At 43.9% G+C, this 18,097-nt stretch overlaps 1 protein-coding gene across 1 annotated transcript in view; it reads left to right on the top strand.

Annotated features, from left to right (window-relative positions):
* NMNAT2 (nicotinamide nucleotide adenylyltransferase 2) overlaps positions 1-17,529 on the top strand; it is a 72,596-nt gene extending 55,067 nt beyond the window's left edge. The window contains exons 9-11 of the mRNA XM_081915163.1: positions 11,991-12,092; positions 12,561-12,628; positions 14,961-17,529. Of these exons, the coding sequence (XP_081771289.1) occupies positions 11,991-12,092; positions 12,561-12,628; positions 14,961-15,063 (273 nt within the window). The 3' untranslated portion in view covers positions 15,064-17,529. The remainder of the gene's footprint in view (positions 1-11,990; positions 12,093-12,560; positions 12,629-14,960) is intronic.
* Positions 17,530-18,097: the final 568 nt, after the last annotated feature.

The raw sequence follows: 18,097 nt of genomic DNA, 5'->3' as shown, positions 1-18,097 counted from the left end.
AGAGCAAGGCTGCTTCCCAAGGTTGTGGGGGTAGTAGAGGACATTGGACCCAGAGGATGGATGCATTCCAGGCTAAGTCCAGTCCCTTCCCATCTTGATTCCCTTCACTGCCCCAGTGAGATAACAGCCTGGAGTGGCTTGAGGGCATTGAGCAGGCAGGCTCCAGGCAGGTGGAGCACAACGCTTTGGGCTGGGGAGGGGGCTGTCCCCTGCACATTTTTTTCTTACGAGGGAATGGAGGTTTTCGTCGTTGGCAACCCCCCTTTTCCTTTCCAATCCTGACTGAGCCCCCAATTTTTGCCCCTTCCCTTTGCATGCAAACGCCCTATGAGATGGAGAGACAGAGAGATGCTTTTTGTCTTCTTAGGTTTCCCTCTCCCTTTCGCACCTGTATTCACAGCCTGCTATGCTAGGAAGTCGAGGCTTGTATTCGTGGAGGACAGAGGTTTCCCAGGATTGGAAGACAAAGAGAGCAAGGATAAAAGCCCTGAGGCAAAGCAGGCCTGGTTTCTCTTAGAGGAGTGTCTGAAGACAGGAAGCAAGATTAAAGTGTAGCACCTCTGCTTGTGGTTAACGCTTAGCTGGAATGAAATATTCAACGCAGCAATAGAGAAATTAAAATAATAATTTATTTGTCAGACAAATAAATGAGAGGCTCAGTGGTATATGGTTACCAAGCTCTGGCCTGGCCTCCTGCCATTCTGGCCAGCACTTATATTCCCTTAATCCAGCCCCCTTTGCTCCTCCTGTGGCTGCCTCTGTCCAATCAGCCTGGTTGAAATTCCTATTGGTTGTTTGCTAGAACCAATCACAATAGATACACCCATATCCTCCTGTCCTTATAAGGGAGACAAAGAGCTATATATTGTTACATCTATAAATGACAAATAAGTAATAATATATCTTACATGGAATCTTAATTACCAGCTCACCTCTTGCCCTCCTTGCCCTATTGCCTTCTAAAACAAATGGTTAATCTTACATTTTTATCTTCAACAGATGTCAAGGATCTTGAGTTCACATCAACATTGAAAGATCTCCTTCATTTGAGGGTCTTTTAAACAAATGCCTGACAACTATATATCAGAAATGTTCGATGGCGTCTCCTGTCTGGCAAGGGGGGCTAGGCTCATTTGCCCCTCTGGTCTCCTATTGCAATATGACTCTATGAATCTAGCATTTCTTAAATCCTTTGCATAATTACATTTAAGCCAATATATTTAAGCTAATATATTTCATACATTATCATAGGTAGCCTTTTAAAAGAATAAAGCTTCTCAAAGTAAAAAGGAAGGAACTCAGTAAAAAACAGCTTTTAAAGAAGCCTCTTTAGTTTACACCTCCCCTTTCACCCTCCTTTCCAGCCTCAAAATAAAATAGGAAGAAGCTTCTTCTTCTCCAGCCAAGCCAGTTGCCTTTCCCAACATTTATTGCCCTTTTTAACTCTCTCAGTTTAAGAAAGAAACAGCTTTAAAAGATTTCCCAAAAATGCTCTCATTCAGCCAGCTAGATGTTTTTCCCCATTTGCTCCTGGCTTTTGAAAATTTAGCTCAAGGTTTAACGAGAGGCCGAAGGTATCATTTTACTATTTGCCCATTCCTAATTGTGTTTTCTCAGCCTTTTTTATCTTCTGTAACATGCAGGATCAGTGTCCTTGCTCTCAGTCTGTAATTTCCTCTTTTTTTTTAACGACTTTGAGAATTGTTTTTCCTGCTATAAATCAGGGGGCCACTTATCTAGGAGGATAGCCAAGGTTTTCTGCCTGGCATGAAACATTTGAAAATCCTTTTTAAGCTCATTTTAAAATACAAGCCTTGATTGAAATATATAAGCTTTGATAAAAATGCAGGCTTATAATTAGATGCCTCATTCCCCCCTTTCAAGCTCAAGGACCTTCATCCCAAGTGTCCTTGATAGCTTGACCTTCATCATATTCCTGAGGTAAAGCTCTGTATAGGGCCATGATATGAGGTAGAGTTTCATTTGAAACCATCTTGCTAATTGTACTTCTAAAACATGAAATGATACATGGCATCATACATAAAACCATTACTACTACTGTCAAGAAAAACAAGCAAGACAATAGTATCCCTTTGAGTCCTGTGACATTAGGTAACCAATTGGTGAGCCATCCCATATCCCATCCTTCCCATGTTTGTACTGGGACATGTGCTATATTCTCCATCTTTGTGGCCAACACACGGATTGCCTCACCATTATCTGAAATGTTAAAGCAACAGGCATTCCCTGTCAAGTTCAAGACTCCACATAGGCCTCCCTGCCTGGCAAGTACATAATCCATTCCCATTTTCAGCTGCAAAATGGCGGCTCTACTTTCATCCAACTGTTGTGCAATAAGTCTCAAACTCTGGGCCGTTGCATTGGTTACAAGTTCCACTACTGCTTGCAATCGAATTATTCTATTTAGATTATAAATAGGATCCCGTGCCCCTTGTATGAGCTCACCAGGATTCCAGGAGGCAGGATCATAATAGGCTATAATGCGCTCTGGTGGCCAATCATCAGTACCGCTCCAACTTTGGGTACTTCCTCCTGCTATATGAGAAATATCAGCGTTTCTTCGTGTACGCTTGACCGAACTAGTGGGCATAATCCACATTGGTGGTAATACCCATCCCAAGAAACAAGTCCCACTCCATTTGGAAGGGAGTTTCTTGTATGCCCATTCTCCACATATCCACCACAACCATCGGGTCTGAGGTTTTTGGTACGTGGAGTGCATAAGGCGAAATATCAAAAGGGGTAGAGAGTTCACAGTGCAGTATGTTAGATTGCCTTTTTCTGTCACAGTTATGTTCCACACCACTTTCCATGCATGAATAAAAGGAGGTGCACAGGGCAAGGTATTCCGAGTTCGATACGTAGTACCGTTTGCCCAGGTTTGACTATTCTTAATATAATCCCAAGTATAGTGGCAATGAGAAGAGCCTATCATGGTAGGATCAGCTGCATCTGATGATTTATGCACACAGATTTCCCCTTGCACAGGTATAACTCGTATTGGTTTAGTTGAGTTCCAACCGGGGAAATTCTGTACTTCTGTTTGGTGTGGCATTTCGCTTACCATACCAATGGCACTTAATGGTATTGGTAATAAGGGCATACCTCCCTCTGAATCATCTGGCCCAAGAGAGCAAACAAGGCAATTAGTCCTATTTGCAACATTGGCTACCATCTCAGATAAGCCTACCCACATATTGTGGTCATGGCGGAATCCATATTTAGCAAATTTGGTCAGATTCATGGACCCTTCCCCTTCCCAAGGGACCAGGATTAATAATGAAATCATGTTGATGTCTAGCATATGCATTCCTTCCACAAAAGATTACCTTATTGTGATAGCAAATAAATATTAGTCCCAATATAATTCCCCCAGTGACAGAAATGGGGAACCACCAAGACCAAAACATATATCCCGAGGATCCCCAATGAGTAATATCCCTTATAATTGTTCCACAAGGGGCAGTCAATCGATTGTATAAGAGAATCTTCCCGTTCACAGTCGCTGGTTCAGACGCTCCTCAAGCTTCAGGCGTGCACAGGTCAGCCAGCTTCCAGGTTGTGGCTGCAGCAGGCCGGTCGTCAAATGTTGCCCGTGACCTAGCCCGTTCCTGGTAGGGCTAGATACAGGGGTTTTTGGAGAGAGTCAGTTTTAAAGGATTAGAGGGGTCACCTTTGCACGTCCAACTGCCTTCAGACTTCTTCAAACGAGAGTGATGAATCTAGGGGGTCACCTCAGCTACCTTCACCGCTGTTGGAGTAGAGAGCAAGACGGTGTAAGGTCCACGCCATTTAGGTGCAAGTGGATCGCGTTTCCACTCTTTCACCCATACGCTATCGCCAGCCTGGAACTGATGAATCGGCTCGGCAATGCTGCACGGCGTGCGTTCGAGGGCCCACCTGTTAAGAGAAACAAAAACACGGGAGAGAGATTGCACTTGTCCCTGTGTCACATAGTCTCCTATTTGTTTAAGATCAGCTGGAATATCCTGAACAAAGGAGGGCGGTCTCCCATACAGGAGCTCAAAAGGTGACAACTTAAGTCTTTTTGTGGGTGCACACCTAACACGAAACAGTGTTATGGGTAACACATCTACCCATCCCAATCCCGTTTCCTGGGTTAATTTAGCCAATTGGGTTTTCAGAGTCCGATTCATTCTTTCAGTTTTCCCTGAACTCTGAGGCCTATATGCTGCATGCAGTCTCCATTTTACTTGTAGGACTCGACATACTTCTTGTACTACTTGATCAATGAATGCTGGCCCATTATCACTTCCAATGCATCTAGGTAATCCAAACCTTGGGATCAATTCAGTGAGGAGTCTCTTAGTTACCTCTCGTGCCTTTTCAGTTCGGGTGGGAAAAGCTTCAACCCATCCGGTAAGAGTATCTACAAACACAAGGAGATACTTGAATCCCTTAGAAGGGACCAGCTCTGTGAAGTCCACAATTAGGCTTTCCATGGGGACGTATCCCACATGCTGAATTCCAGGAGGTTGTACCGGTCCCTGCCTGGGATTGTTTTTAGCACAAAGAACACATTTCTGTGAAATGCAAGTTGCTAATTGTGATAGATTAATAATATACAACTTCCGACTGAGACTCTCTCTGGTTGCAGTACCGCCAAGGTGAGTAGATTCATGATAATTTCTTACAATTGTGCCTGCTAGATGATGAGGTACATAAATCCTATTATCCGGCAGGATCATCCAACCGTCCTTCACAACCGCTCCTTCCTGTTCAGCCCACTTCCTCTCTTCTGGGGTATAGTGAGGTTTAACTTCTTCTGGAACTACCTCTGGTATGAGGGCTGCTATAAATCCTCCCACAGGCTTTTGGGCTGCCTCTCGGGCTGCTTTGTCAGCAGCATGATTTCCTCTGGTTATTGGATCCCTTCCTCGTCCATGACCTTTGCAGTGCATTACAGCAATCTGTTCTGGAGCCCATACTGCTTCTAACAGGATTTCTACTTCAGGTCCATATTTCAAGGCCTTCCCGTGGGCTCCGATTAGACCTCTTTCTTTCCATAGAGCTCCATGTGCATGCAGGGTTAAGAAGGCATATTTAGAATCAGTATAGATGTTTGCCTTACATCCAGCTGCCAATTGCAGAGCTCTAGTTAAGCCTATAAGTTCAGCTTTTTGTGCTGAGGTGCCAGCAGGCAAAGCTTCAGCTTCCACAACTTCCTCATTGGTGACCACAGCATATCCTGCTCGTCTGGCACCTTCATGCAGGTAACTGCTACCATCCGTATAATATACAACATCTGGATTTTTCAATGGCTCATCTTTCAGATCAGGTCTACTGGAATAAACTTCATCCATTATTTGGAGACAATCATGTGATTCTTCATCATCTACCTCTGGTAGGGGCAGCAAAGTCGCTGGATTGAGCATATTCACTACTCGTAGATGAATCCTGGGATTTTCACACAATAGGCCTTGGTATCTAGCCATCCTTGGGTTTGTTAGCCAATAACTACCCTTATATTCCATGAGTGTCAGAACAGCATGAGGTACATTCACATACATCGTCTGGCCAAAGGTAAATTTATCAGCTTCTTTGACAAGGCTTGCAGTGGCCGCTACTGCCCTTAGGCATGGAGGCCATCCTTTTGCTACTGAGTCCAATTGTTTAGACAAATAAGCTACTGGACGGTTCCAACTTCCTAATCTCTGGGTCAGGACTGCCGCTGCAATCCCATTCTGTTCATGTACATACAGCTGAAAGGGTTTTTCCGAATTAGGCAATCCAAGGGCTGGGGCCTCCATAAGTCGTTGTTTGATAACTAAAAAGGCTTGTTTCTGCTCAGGTCCCCATACGAATGGGTCCTTTTCTGCACCTCGAGTGCTTTCATGTAAGGGCTTGGCCAGACTGCTGAAATCAGGTATCCATAGTCTACAGAACCCTGCTGTTCCCAGGAATCCTCTAAGTTGTTTTCTTGTGGTAGGTTCCTTGATAAGGCAAATAGCTTCTTTCCTCTCTGGTCTCAGTGCTCGTTGTTGGTGTGAGATGTCAAAGCCCAAATATTTGACCTTTTCTAAACATAACTGTGCCTTTTTCTGGGAAACTCGGTAGCCAGCTTCCCAGAGCAAGTGGAGCAGTTCCTCTGTCCCTTCTTTACAGGTATCAAAATCTTTTGCCGCTAATATAAGGTCATCTACATATTGCAGAACCACCTTTTCTCCCGGTATTGAGGGGTAACTTGTTAGATCCCTCGCCAAGGCAGTGCCAAATAAAGTTGGGGAATTTTTAAATCCCTGGGGCAATCTTGTCCAGGTTAGCTGGCCTTTTGTTCCTGTCAAAGGGTCTTCCCACTGGAAGGCAAATATAGGTTGGCTCTGTGGTGCCAGCCGGCAACAGAAGAATGCATCTTTCAAGTCCAATACAGTAAAAAATGTTGCTTCTGGTGGGATCAAACTCAGCAAGGTATATGGGTTTGGTACATTTGGGTGCAAGGTCTCGATAGCCTGGTTTACGAGCCTCAAGTCCTGCACTGGCCTGTATTCATCTGTCCCAGGTTTTCGAACAGGCAAAAGGGGTGTGTTCCATTCTGATTGGCAAGGCTTAAGCAGACCATATTTTAATAGGCGGTCCAAATGTTTCTGGATGCCCTCTGCTGCTCGCCGGGGTAAGGGATATTGCCTTACAGATACAGGGGTAGCCATAGGTTTTAGGGTTACTACAATTGGAGCTATGTTCTTAGCCATTCCTGGTGGGCTATTTTCGGCCCATACTCCTGGTGGCACCTGTAGAGTTCGGAGGAGCTTGTTTAATTCTGTATCCAATGTGGGTTGAATGAATGAATAAATTTATTACGGTCATAGACCAGTATCCAATGTGGGTTGGACTTGCAAGGCTGACATTAGGCGCCATGATTGTTCCTTAGGTACTGAGAGGGTAATTATTCCTGCTGCTTTTGATGGCAGTTTCATTTCTGGACCTCGAGGAGTGAAGGTGATTTGGGCCTGCAATTTGGACAGCATATCTCTGCCTAAGAGAGGTATTGGACACTCAGGTATATACAAAAACTGATGGGTTAAACGATGTCCCCCAATCTGGCATTCCAAAGGTTGGAGGAAAGACCTCTTAGCTGACTGTCCAGTGGCACTTTTAATGACTACACTTTTGGATGCCTTTTTCTGCAATAGTTCTGGGAGTACTGAGTATTCAGCCCCAGTATCAATCATAAAGTCTATTAAATGGCTCCCTAATTGAATCGTGACCGTGGGCTCCTGGAAGCCGAACTTTATGGAGTCCGGTCGTTCCTAGTCTTGAGTAAAATCCTCTTCTGCCAGTCCAATGAAATTGTCTCTACTCCGTCCCTGTCCTGGTCTCTGATATCTTCCATCTCGGATCATTCCCCGTCCCCGTCCCTGGTTTCTTGGGCCGGAGCCTGGGCCTGGGCCTGGGCCTGGGCGTACTTCTTCCAACCTCAAGGGTTCAGGACACTCCCGCTTCCAGTGACCCTCCTTCTTGCAATTTGCACATTGATTCCTTCCCAATGGTGGATTCTTTCCCCGCCCTCTCCCTCCATTTAAGGGGCGGTGGTCTTGCTTCACTGCTGTGGCTAGCATCACCATCTTTTCCTTCTGCCACTTCTTCTTCTCTTGTTTCTCAGCCTCATCCCTATTCCGATAAACTCGGCGTGCAATGGCCATAATTTGGCTCATCAGCATCCCTTCCCATCCTTCTGACTTCTGAATTTTCTTACGAATGTCAGAAGCGCACTGGGCCACAAATGTAGCAGTAATCATTCTGCTGTTTTCAGGGGCTTCAGGGTCAAAAGGAGTCCATATACGATAGGCTTCCTGCAGCCTCTCTAAAAAATCTCCCGGACTCTCATTTGGTTTCTGTTCTACTTCTGAGACTTTAGACATATTAGTGGGCTTCTGACATGCCCTGCGGATACCTTGCACAAGCGTCTGGCGGTAGGTGGTAAGTCTGGTCAGGTGAATTGCATTGTTTGGATCCCAATTAGGATCTTCCAAGGGAAAGTTGTCTTGGAGATGACGGTCAATATTAAAAATATTTCCCACTCTGGCCTGCTCACGCAAATATATCTGTGCCTTTTCAATTATGTCTCTCCTTTCCTCAGTGGTGAAGAGAGTATTTAGGAGCTGGCGACAATCTGTCCAAGTAGGGCTATGAGTATTTACTATTGAAGTCACCAAGTCCATCATAGCCTGAGGTTTTTCTGCAAAAGATGGGGTGTGTGTTTTCCAATTCATCAGATCTGTAGTTGTGAATGGAATATATTGCAGGGTCGAAGTTCGAGGTGGCCATGGTCCGGGTTGCCCATTAACCAGCACAGGCTCCTCAAGTGCATCAAATACTCTTCTAAGAGGGGCTACTACGTGACCTTTCTCTTCACTTTGCTCTAGGGGCCTCAAATCATAAGGGATGGTATCTGTTCCAAGGCGTTCTTTTAGCAGCTTTATACGCCTGGCTGTATTGCTTGCTGACCGATCAAGGTCTCCCTGTAACTTCTGTAATATTTCTCTGGGACTTGGATGTACAGGGGTTTGGGGTGGGCAATCAGTTGTTCCACTAAAGGAGACTGTAGATGGAGGTCTATTAGGAGTCACAGGTGGAATAACCACTTCTGCTTGGGCTTTATTATAGGACTCCAATGCCTCCTGAAGATATTTATCATAATCTATCAAGGAATCAAGCTCTGTGACTCCACCCCCATTATTCATTCCACTTTCTTGCCTCGGGGTTACAACTGGTGGAGTGTTTGGATTAGGCTCCCTTCGATGTGGAGCATAGGGGGGAGGTGGAAGCACCTCTTCCTCTGGTCCCTCAAAAATGGGTTTAAGTTTATTTGGCAAGATTCCTTTCCTAGCTTCAGCTTTTACAGCCAATAATTTGCATCGTTTGACTTTGCATTCCCTTATCCATGGAGGATTTTTATTTAATGTGCTCAGCCAGGAATCTATATATGGAAATTGTTCTGGGCACCCTCCAGTTTCTTTGGCGATATCAGACCAAAGTTTGTTTACTAAATTTATATCAAAGGTTCCCTGGGATGGCCATCCAGTAATTTGTTTTGGCCATTCTAGTTCACATAACGTTCTCAAGCGCTCTGGCGTCATTTTGACTCCATATGCCCCTGAGAAGGCTTTCTTAAAATTATTTAACATACACTCAAGAGGTGTATTTTCCCCCTTTGAACCCCCAACTCCCATTGTATGGCCCTGTGAAGTATCCACTCAGTCACTCACAGACGCGCTTTGTGGGTTTCCTTGCCTAGTGAAGTCACCTTACTAGGAACCGAAGTACTGCCCACTCCACACTCAGGTCAGCTACAGATTGCTCTGTACTTTCTCACACATACAATGCGCTGGATACTTCACCACACTCTACCTCCCAATTTTCCCTTTTCCTCCACCAGACCAACATCTGATGTACCCAACCACCTAGCGTACTCAGTTTCCCCTTACTGAGACGCAGAAGTTTGATCAAGACTTCTCTTCCTCCCAGTTAATTGGAGGGCCAAAAATCCCTTTGTGCACTTACCCTTGGTTGGTTCCCTGTTTCCCCCGGTCCGTCGCCGCCAGTGAGCAGGGTATCAGACAGACGAGACTTCTGCGTTCCCCCTGGAAAAATTTACCAGTGCGCGCTGGGTAAGCAGTTTAGAGATCCTCTCTCTTGTACCCTGCCCAGTAGGGCGAAGGGGCTGCGTTCCAGCAGACCACTTATCCGAGTCACAGGGCACCATAAAATGTAGCACCTCTGCTTGTGGTTAACGCTTAGCTGGAATGAAATATTCAACGCAGCAATAGAGAAATTAAAATAATAATTTATTTGTCAGACAAATAAATGAGAGGCTCAGTGGTATATGGTTACCAAGCTCTGGCCTGCCCTCCTGCCATTCTGGCCAGCACTTATATTCCCTTAATCCAGCCCCCTTTGCTCCTCCTGTGGCTGCCTCTGTCCAATCAGCCTGGTTGAAATTCCTATTGGTTGTTTGCTAGAACCAATCACAATAGATACACCCATATCCTCCTGTCCTTATAAGGGAGACAAAGAGCTATATATTGTTACATCTATAAATGACAAATAAGTAATAATATATCTTACATGGAATCTTAATTACCAGCTCACCTCTTGCCCTCCTTGCCCTATTGCCTTCTAAAACAAATGGTTAATCTTACATTTTTATCTTCAACAGATGTCAAGGATCTTGAGTTCACATCAACATTGAAAGATCTCCTTCATTTGAGGGTCTTTTAAACAAATGCCTGACAACTATATATCAGAAGTGTTCGATGGCGTCTCCTGTCTGGCAAGGGGGGCTAGGCTCATTTGCCCCTCTGGTCTCCTATTGCAATATGACTCTATGAATCTAGCATTTCTTAAATCCTTTGCATAATTACATTTAAGCCAATATATTTAAGCTAATATATTTCATACATTATCATAGGTAGCCTTTTAAAAGAATAAAGCTTCTCAAAGTAAAAAGGAAGGAACTCAGTAAAAAACAGCTTTTAAAGAAGCCTCTTTAGTTTACACCTCCCCCTTTCACCCTCCTTTCCAGCCTCAAAATAAAATAGGAAGAAGCTTCTTCTCCTCCAGCCAAGCCAGTTGCCTTTCCCAACATTTATTGCCCTTTTTAACTCTCTCAGTTTAAGAAAGAAACAGCTTTAAAAGATTTCCCAAAAATGCTCTCATTCAGCCAGCTAGATGTTTTTCCCCATTTGCTCCTGGCTTTTGAAAATTTAGCTCAAGGTTTAACGAGAGGCCGAAGGTATCATTTTACTATTTGCCCATTCCTAATTGTGTTTTCTCAGCCTTTTTTATCTTCTGTAACATGCAGGATCAGTGTCCTTGCTCTCAGTCTGTAATTTCCTCTTTTTTTTTAACGACTTTGAGAATTGTTTTTCCTGCTATAAATCAGGGGGCCACTTATCTAGGAGGATAGCCAAGGTTTTCTGCCTGGCATGAAACATTTGAAAATCCTTTTTAAGCTCATTTTAAAATACAAGCCTTGATTGAAATATATAAGCTTTGATAAAAATGCAGGCTTATAATTAGATGCCTCAAAAGCTCAGGGATAAGCCTGTTAGAGTGATAAGGGGAAAGAGTCCCTCTTTTTGAGAAAAACTCAGTTTCCTTAAGGAAATTCTGCTCACTTGCCTTGCTGCTCTATTTTCTGGAAACAGATTACAGACCAGGGTTACCTCTAGCATTAATGTGCCAATCAAAGCCATTCCTTCCTCTTTCCGCCTTTCCTGATCCAGCAGAACCTGAATAAATAAAGCAGAACCTGAATTTGGGCTGCACCCACTCAGTGCTTTTTTTCTAAAAAAAAATGTTTAGGAGTACTTTCATTTTCCTACTCATATTGAAATACTGCCCCTCAATGAGGCCACACTTAGATTCACAAAATGTTTAGGGGTGTGCATACCCCTGCGTCCCCCCAGAAAAAGCACTGCACCCACTGTACATACTGCCCGTCACCCACGGGTGCCTGTAATTTCACACATGCTCAGCATGCTGTAACTGTGTCTGTTGCTGAGTAGTGTAACACCAGTGCTTTCTCTTCTGAGTGCTGCCTTTGGTATATAAAAGCCAGGATTTTTCACACTGACTTCTCACACACCCCTGGCAAGGTGGAGGTTATGCTGATTAATTTCATTTATGAATCACTTCCTATGAAGCATCCCAAAGTGATTTCAAAATACAATAAAAACACATTTAAAACAGTTGCATATATAAAAGCAATTTCAAATCCAGTACAGATACTGATTGGAATAAAAACAACAACAACACATTAGAAGGCTTGTTGAAAGAGGGAAGTCTTCCACAAGTGCTGAAAATGCAATAGAGATGGTGCTTGTCTCTAGTTGCAAATCAGGAACCCAAGAGATTATTCAAGTTTTCAGGAATATAAACATGATTCCCCACCCCCACCCCCCACTCACTCCACAGTTGTAATGCCTGTTCCTTTTGCTTCACAACAGATGGAGGTGATAGTTGGGGACTTTGGCATTGTTGTTGTGCCACGAGATGGAACTGACACAGACCGGATCATGAACCACTCCTCAATACTCCGGAAGTACAAAGTAAGTCCTTTTGTAAATATGCAGTGATAAATCAATGTTTTTCAAGGAGTTCATAATACCTCTCCTGGAGTATTCATTTTTTACTTGCCTTCATTGACTGAAGCCTGCTTGCCTTTCTGTCTCATCTGGGACATCTCTTGAGTCAGACTACTGATTAAGCGTGTGAGCTCCCTTCAGCTATGCCAATTCCTGGAAGCACCTCTACTTTTAACAATCAAGTGTGAGAATTGCCTGTCCTGAGTTAGCCCAGCGAGAAGAACTAAAGTGAATTTGCTAAGGATAATGTTTAACTTTTGTCTCCTGCCTCAGTGCAACTTGTTTCTTAATTAAAATTGTCTTTATTTAAAATAATTTCTACTGTGGGGATGCCAAAATGGAAAAGGAGATGAACATTTTAGGGCAGAGCATCACCTGATCATCTTGTGGGAAAGGGCTCCTGTCAATGTTCTTTCTATGTTTCCTCCACAGAACAATATCCTGGTTGTGAAAGATGATGTGAACCACCCCATGGCCATTGTCAGTTCAACTAAGAGCAGGTGCGTCCAGAAAGGGACTGTGGGTGGGGGAAGGGCAAAAATGTCGGTCAGACTGTTGGGAGCCTTTTGGTTTCTGCCAACAAATATTTCTGCAGGCGTTTGATTGCAGAGCCAACAATGTTTACTAGCAGTTCAGAAAATGGCGGCAAAGGATTGGTTTTCCCTCTTCCTCACCTCCCCCATTCCTCAACAGGGACTGCAGTCTTTGATGTAAAGTACCCCGTTGACCATGAATGTTCCTGAGCAGTCCATTCCTCCTCTTTCTCGGCTGCTATGTCAGTTGCTAACATGACAATCCATATTACACACAGAGAGAGAGGTCAGTGTGAAGGTTTACCAGGGTTATGTAGTTAAGGTAATCGGAAAATAGAATCTAGACCACATGAGATAAAGATATAACTCAATTATATTAATTATAAGGGCAATACAAATAATCCAAGACTACCACACAATTCAAAACAAATGCCTGCAAGACTTCAAAGGTAAAAAAGGTAAAGGACCAATGGTTAAGTCCAGTCAAAGGCGACTATGGGGTTGCAGCGCTCGTCTCGCTTTCAGGCGGAGGGAGCCAGCATTTGTCCACAGACAGCATTCCGAGTCATGACTAAACCGCTTCTGGTGCAATTGGACACTGTGACGGAAGCCAGAGCGCATGGAAACGCTGTTTACCTTCCTGCCACAGTGGCACCTATTCATTTACTCGCACTGGTATTCTTTTGAACTGCTAGGCTGGCAGGAGCTGGGACAGAGCAATGGGAGCTCACCCCGTAGCGGGAATTCAAGCCGTCGACCTTCTGATCAGCAAGTCCAAGAGGCTCAGTGGTTTAGACCACAGCGCCGCCAGACTTCAACTACAACAGGGGACATAATTATCAGTCAACAATGACTTTCGGCACCTGAGCTTTATACTTTCCTTAAAAGGGGATGACCAGTCCTGTAATCTTCAGATGGAAGTGAGTCTTGGACCTTTTCCAGTCAGTCCAAGTCAAAGCTTTCACAGTGGAACACCAGTGGAAAACCATCTTTCCACCTGATGTCCAGGGAGTTCTTCAAAGCAATGGACAGATCTGGAGCTAATTGTGCTGGATTGTTGTCTCTCACATTAGTGACCTCATGGTACCCTTGCATTATTTCTTTAGCTATATGCTATATACTGTAGAATGTATTTGTAAGCATCTGGGTGAAAAGAGTAAAGATATGGAACAAAGTAACAATCTCTAGCTTATTTCTTTTACACACTTCACCATACAACTTGAATACTCCCTATCCCACATTGTATTCTTGAACTTTATGTCATGTATATAGGACTTCATTTTAAGATTTCACCCAGATAATGACAACTCTCTCTTAGTTTAGCTCAAATTCTGACTTGCTGACATGTGATCAAGACATGACCTGCATGTCCCATATTTTGTTAGCTGCAATGATGTATGAAGCTTCACACAGATTCAGAGCAAATCATGACAGACCAGTTTGACCAGGCTTACATGACCCTGAGATTGGGATTCTTTAACACAACCTGAGATTCTTTAACCTTCTTCACTTTGCTCTTCTTACAATCCTATCCTCACCCGCTCTCTAGCTTGCTGCAAACCCACAGGAGCTCTGTTTGCTCCAGCAGGCAGAGCTGGAGAGGGGGTGACACTATCCAGGTAGGAGAGGCTGTGGAGCCATGAAGAGAAAAGTCACGCTCTCAGTTTGCAACCTTAACTGCCCTAGAATATGCAGCCAAACTAATTAGCAGATTACAGAATTGAAAGTTCTGTTGAGAAATCCAGCATGGTAATTTTTGCAGAATTCTACAGCCCTTTCAATGGCACGGGCAAATGAAATAATTTGTCAGAACTCTAGTGGTAGAATATTATCTGACTTTTCCATGTTTATTTCCATGAGTGTCAAAGAAATCTTAGCAGACCGTTTTGTAAACTGTTCTGAGACTAAAGATTGCATAGTGTTGGGCTGCGTGTTCGAATGCAGTTTAACCTTGGAACTGCTGTTTGTATAGACCAGCTCTTATTTGTGTAAAGAAAAGAAAATGGGCCTTGAAAACTCCCCTTTCCTTTTCTGTTCAGTGGAAGACATCTGTCTGGGGTTAGTTCAAGAGACGTCTTGGATATCATAAGCAGGGTGGCTGAGATAAGGGGACAGATCTGCTTTCTCTCCTACCTACCACTCCTCCAGTCCCATTCCCCACATCAGTGGTCCCACTGGCAAAGTCTACAAGCCCCCAGCCTCAGGAACTAGGCTCCATCCAACCAAATAGGCAGGTTAGCCTGTGCAGCCGTCCATCTTCTCAACTGACCGCCTCCCTCTGCTTCTCTTTCTCCCACAGACTGGCTCTTCAGCATGGTGATGGTCATGTGGTGGATTACTTGTGTCAGCCAGTCATTGATTACATCCTCAAGAGTCAGCTGTACCTGAATGCCTCTGGCTAAAGCTCCCTCGGAGTTGCACCATGGCAGCCCTATTACTCCACTCTCCTACCGTTGTTCATCACAATTCTCTCTTTCTCACTCTCTCATTTCTTTCTCATTGCCTCTTGTGTCCATCTGCCTGTTTCACTCTGATGTCCCACCACCACTACCAAATGCCGGGAAGCGCTGCATACAACAACCAGCCGAGCGCACACTCTATCCAGTAATCTTCCCCCTTCCAGTTAGGAGAGAAAATGGAAGAGAGGATCAGATGCCACGTGCCTCAGGGGGACAGCTTTGGTGTCTACCTTCCCAGCATGTGTTATTAGGGGATGAAACATTGCATACCTTTCTAGCACACCTTGGAAGCCAGGAAGGTATTTTCATAATACATCAGCTAAATAAATTTCAGTGGGCCTTTTTATTTTTAATGCAGGGGTTTTTTTCCATTCCCTCTATTTTTGGCTTTCTAAAAAATTGCTGTGATCCATTCAAATTAGAATGTGGTTGGCAGAAGGAGATTCTGACCCACTTGGTACAAAGCCCAGACTTTTTAGGTCAAGCTTGGAAGATGGAAAAAGAAAGAAAAAGAAAAGAAACTGCCCAAATTCTGGATTGTGTTATCTGAAGGAGGGGAATTGCTGGGGAAAGGATGAAAGAATGGCAGGGAGGCAGAATTTCCCTTTGTAAATAGATGCTTGTTTCTAAGGGCAGGGAATTTAAATGGGTTTCCTGTTGTGCTTTAATCCCTTTTTAAAAAGGAGCACTCCCTAGAGTAGAGTAGCGACACAGAGTACACCTGCCCGGGATGCTGCAAGTAAGTAACCCACCTTGCTTGCTCATGGAATGCCTTCAATCATTTGTCCCAGATGGGCTGTGTCCTCTTGGTTTAAAGTGTTTAATTTTCTGCAGAAGCTCATTTGGCTTTTCATCACTTGTGGTGTCCACTGCACCCTTGCTGGTGTGATTAGTTCAGGCTCGTTCATTCGCAGCTGTTTCCCTCTGTCAACATGCCTGCCTCTTTCAGCCTGGGGGGGGGCAACTGCAGGAAGAGGCATTCTCCCCCTCACTCAGGCAATGCCCTCCCCTAAACCTCAAGGAAATACCAGCAGCTGCGCTCAGTTTAGTGCTCAAAACAAGTAGCCAGTTGTGATTGTGTTATAGCTAGTGAGAGGAATCAGTGAATGTCTGTCAGAGAGGAAGAAATGCAATATGGTTCCTCAGAAATAATGTGTCACAACAAAACCATGAGTTGCACTTCCTCACTTGGCCCCACTAAACAGAGTTAGAGAAATGTGTCAAATGCCTGAGGTGTTGTGCGTATTTGCTTGATCTGGGGAAGTATTCACACATGTGATCCTCCATCAGCGACTCTAGAGTGGCATAGCCTCAGGAAGGCTGTTCCATGTGAGATTTCTACAAGCACAGATCAGCTATTCTTGGCTGGAGTGAAAGCAATGCATACTTCATTCTGAGCTCTTGCCTGGCTACATGTTTCTCACTGGACTTATAGGTGACCATCTGCACTGAATACAGGGAGTGTCCCTGGAAAAATCAGTATTCAGAATCTCTGGCTGCTTCCACGTTGGTGTCCTTGAGTGCTAATGCAAACTACAACCAGAATTGTAGTTGTCTTTCCACACTATTGGGGATATTTCACTTTTCTTTTGCTTGTTCTGCTGTGTGACACAGCTGCTCTGGATGTGGAAGAAGGTCCAAATAACCTGCGCAGTTATTTGAGAGGGGGAAATCCAGTTGTTGTTGTTTTAAACAAAGAGTCATTTATTTAGTACTAAGCACTTACTCATTTGAGTGTGATTGTCCATTATTACTAGCAAAATGTCAAATAACCAAGTATTTAATGTTTCCTTTGCACTGAAAGTGTTGAATCGGGGGAAAACTCCTTGTGGTGATGAGTGGAAAGGTTTCTGTCTTCTTTTCCTTTAGTAATTTATTGTTAGAGTACTAAAACATTTTTTTTTTAATTTAAGCAGTATTTTGCTACTATTTTAATATTATATATCCAGAAAAGCATTTTAGTGCTATTTTAAATATTGATGAAAAATGCTGTCTGATTTATAAAATGGTGCCCACCACAAAGATTATCATGAATGATAAACTTGCTTGCTCAATATGTCACTGCTCGCATCAAAACCACATATCTTTTTTTAAAAAGAGGATAAGAATAGTGCTAAGGGCATCCATGTATGTGAGGCTTGCACAACCCTTTTCAAGAAGATAAAACTTTCTGCTATTTGAAAAAAAGATGAAGGAAACACTGAGAAAACAAAGAAGGGTTATAAATGGAAGATGTCACGTGGACTCGTAAAATGTCAGTGAATGGGGCATGGGGATTCCACCCTAAATACCTCAATCCCTCATTTTCTGTTGCACGTTCTTAGGCAGCTGCTACCCCTAAAAGCGTTTGGCAGCCAGAGAGGAGGGTGGCACACAGGGATGAGATTTGTGTCGCAACCTGGCATTATAGGACCACACCCCAAAGCATTCACTACCCCTTAGACACTCACTGCTGTCACAGGCAGATGTACAGAAGAGACCGTCTCTTTGATGAGAATTTTTCTACTCACAGAAGGCTTAGAAATCCTACATGACTCTAGATAAGTAGCTATTGCTGTCCTGTTCCGCGTTACCAACTACTATTTCCAAAGCACTCTCTCTTTCACATGCCTCCGTTTTAAGAGCAGCCACAACCTCTTGCTGGAACCCACGATACATCTCAATGCTAAGCTGCAGAGTGCAAAGCCAAGAACCTATCTGACAGTCTGTATTTGTCTCTGTGTGTGAGAGAGTGAAAGGCAGAAATTGTGGCCTTCCAGAAAGTTTTGAAGGACACTTTTGTGGGGAGGATTAAAAAAATGTGGTTAGCAAAGAAAATAGAGGGATGGATTCTCCATACTCTGGAACAAAAGATGGGTTATTCAGGCCACTTTCCAGTTTCATCCCGTTTAGGACAGCATGCCTTAGGAACATAGCATTGTGGTTCAGATGATGTATATAATGTCTTATTTGTCTTATCTTTGCCTTCATGTGCTCA

This window comes from Podarcis melisellensis (assembly GCF_964234715.1).
Source record: "Podarcis melisellensis genome assembly, chromosome: 6".
NCBI lineage: Eukaryota > Metazoa > Chordata > Lepidosauria > Squamata > Lacertidae > Podarcis > Podarcis melisellensis.
This window is presented reverse-complemented; position numbering and strand designations above follow the sequence as displayed.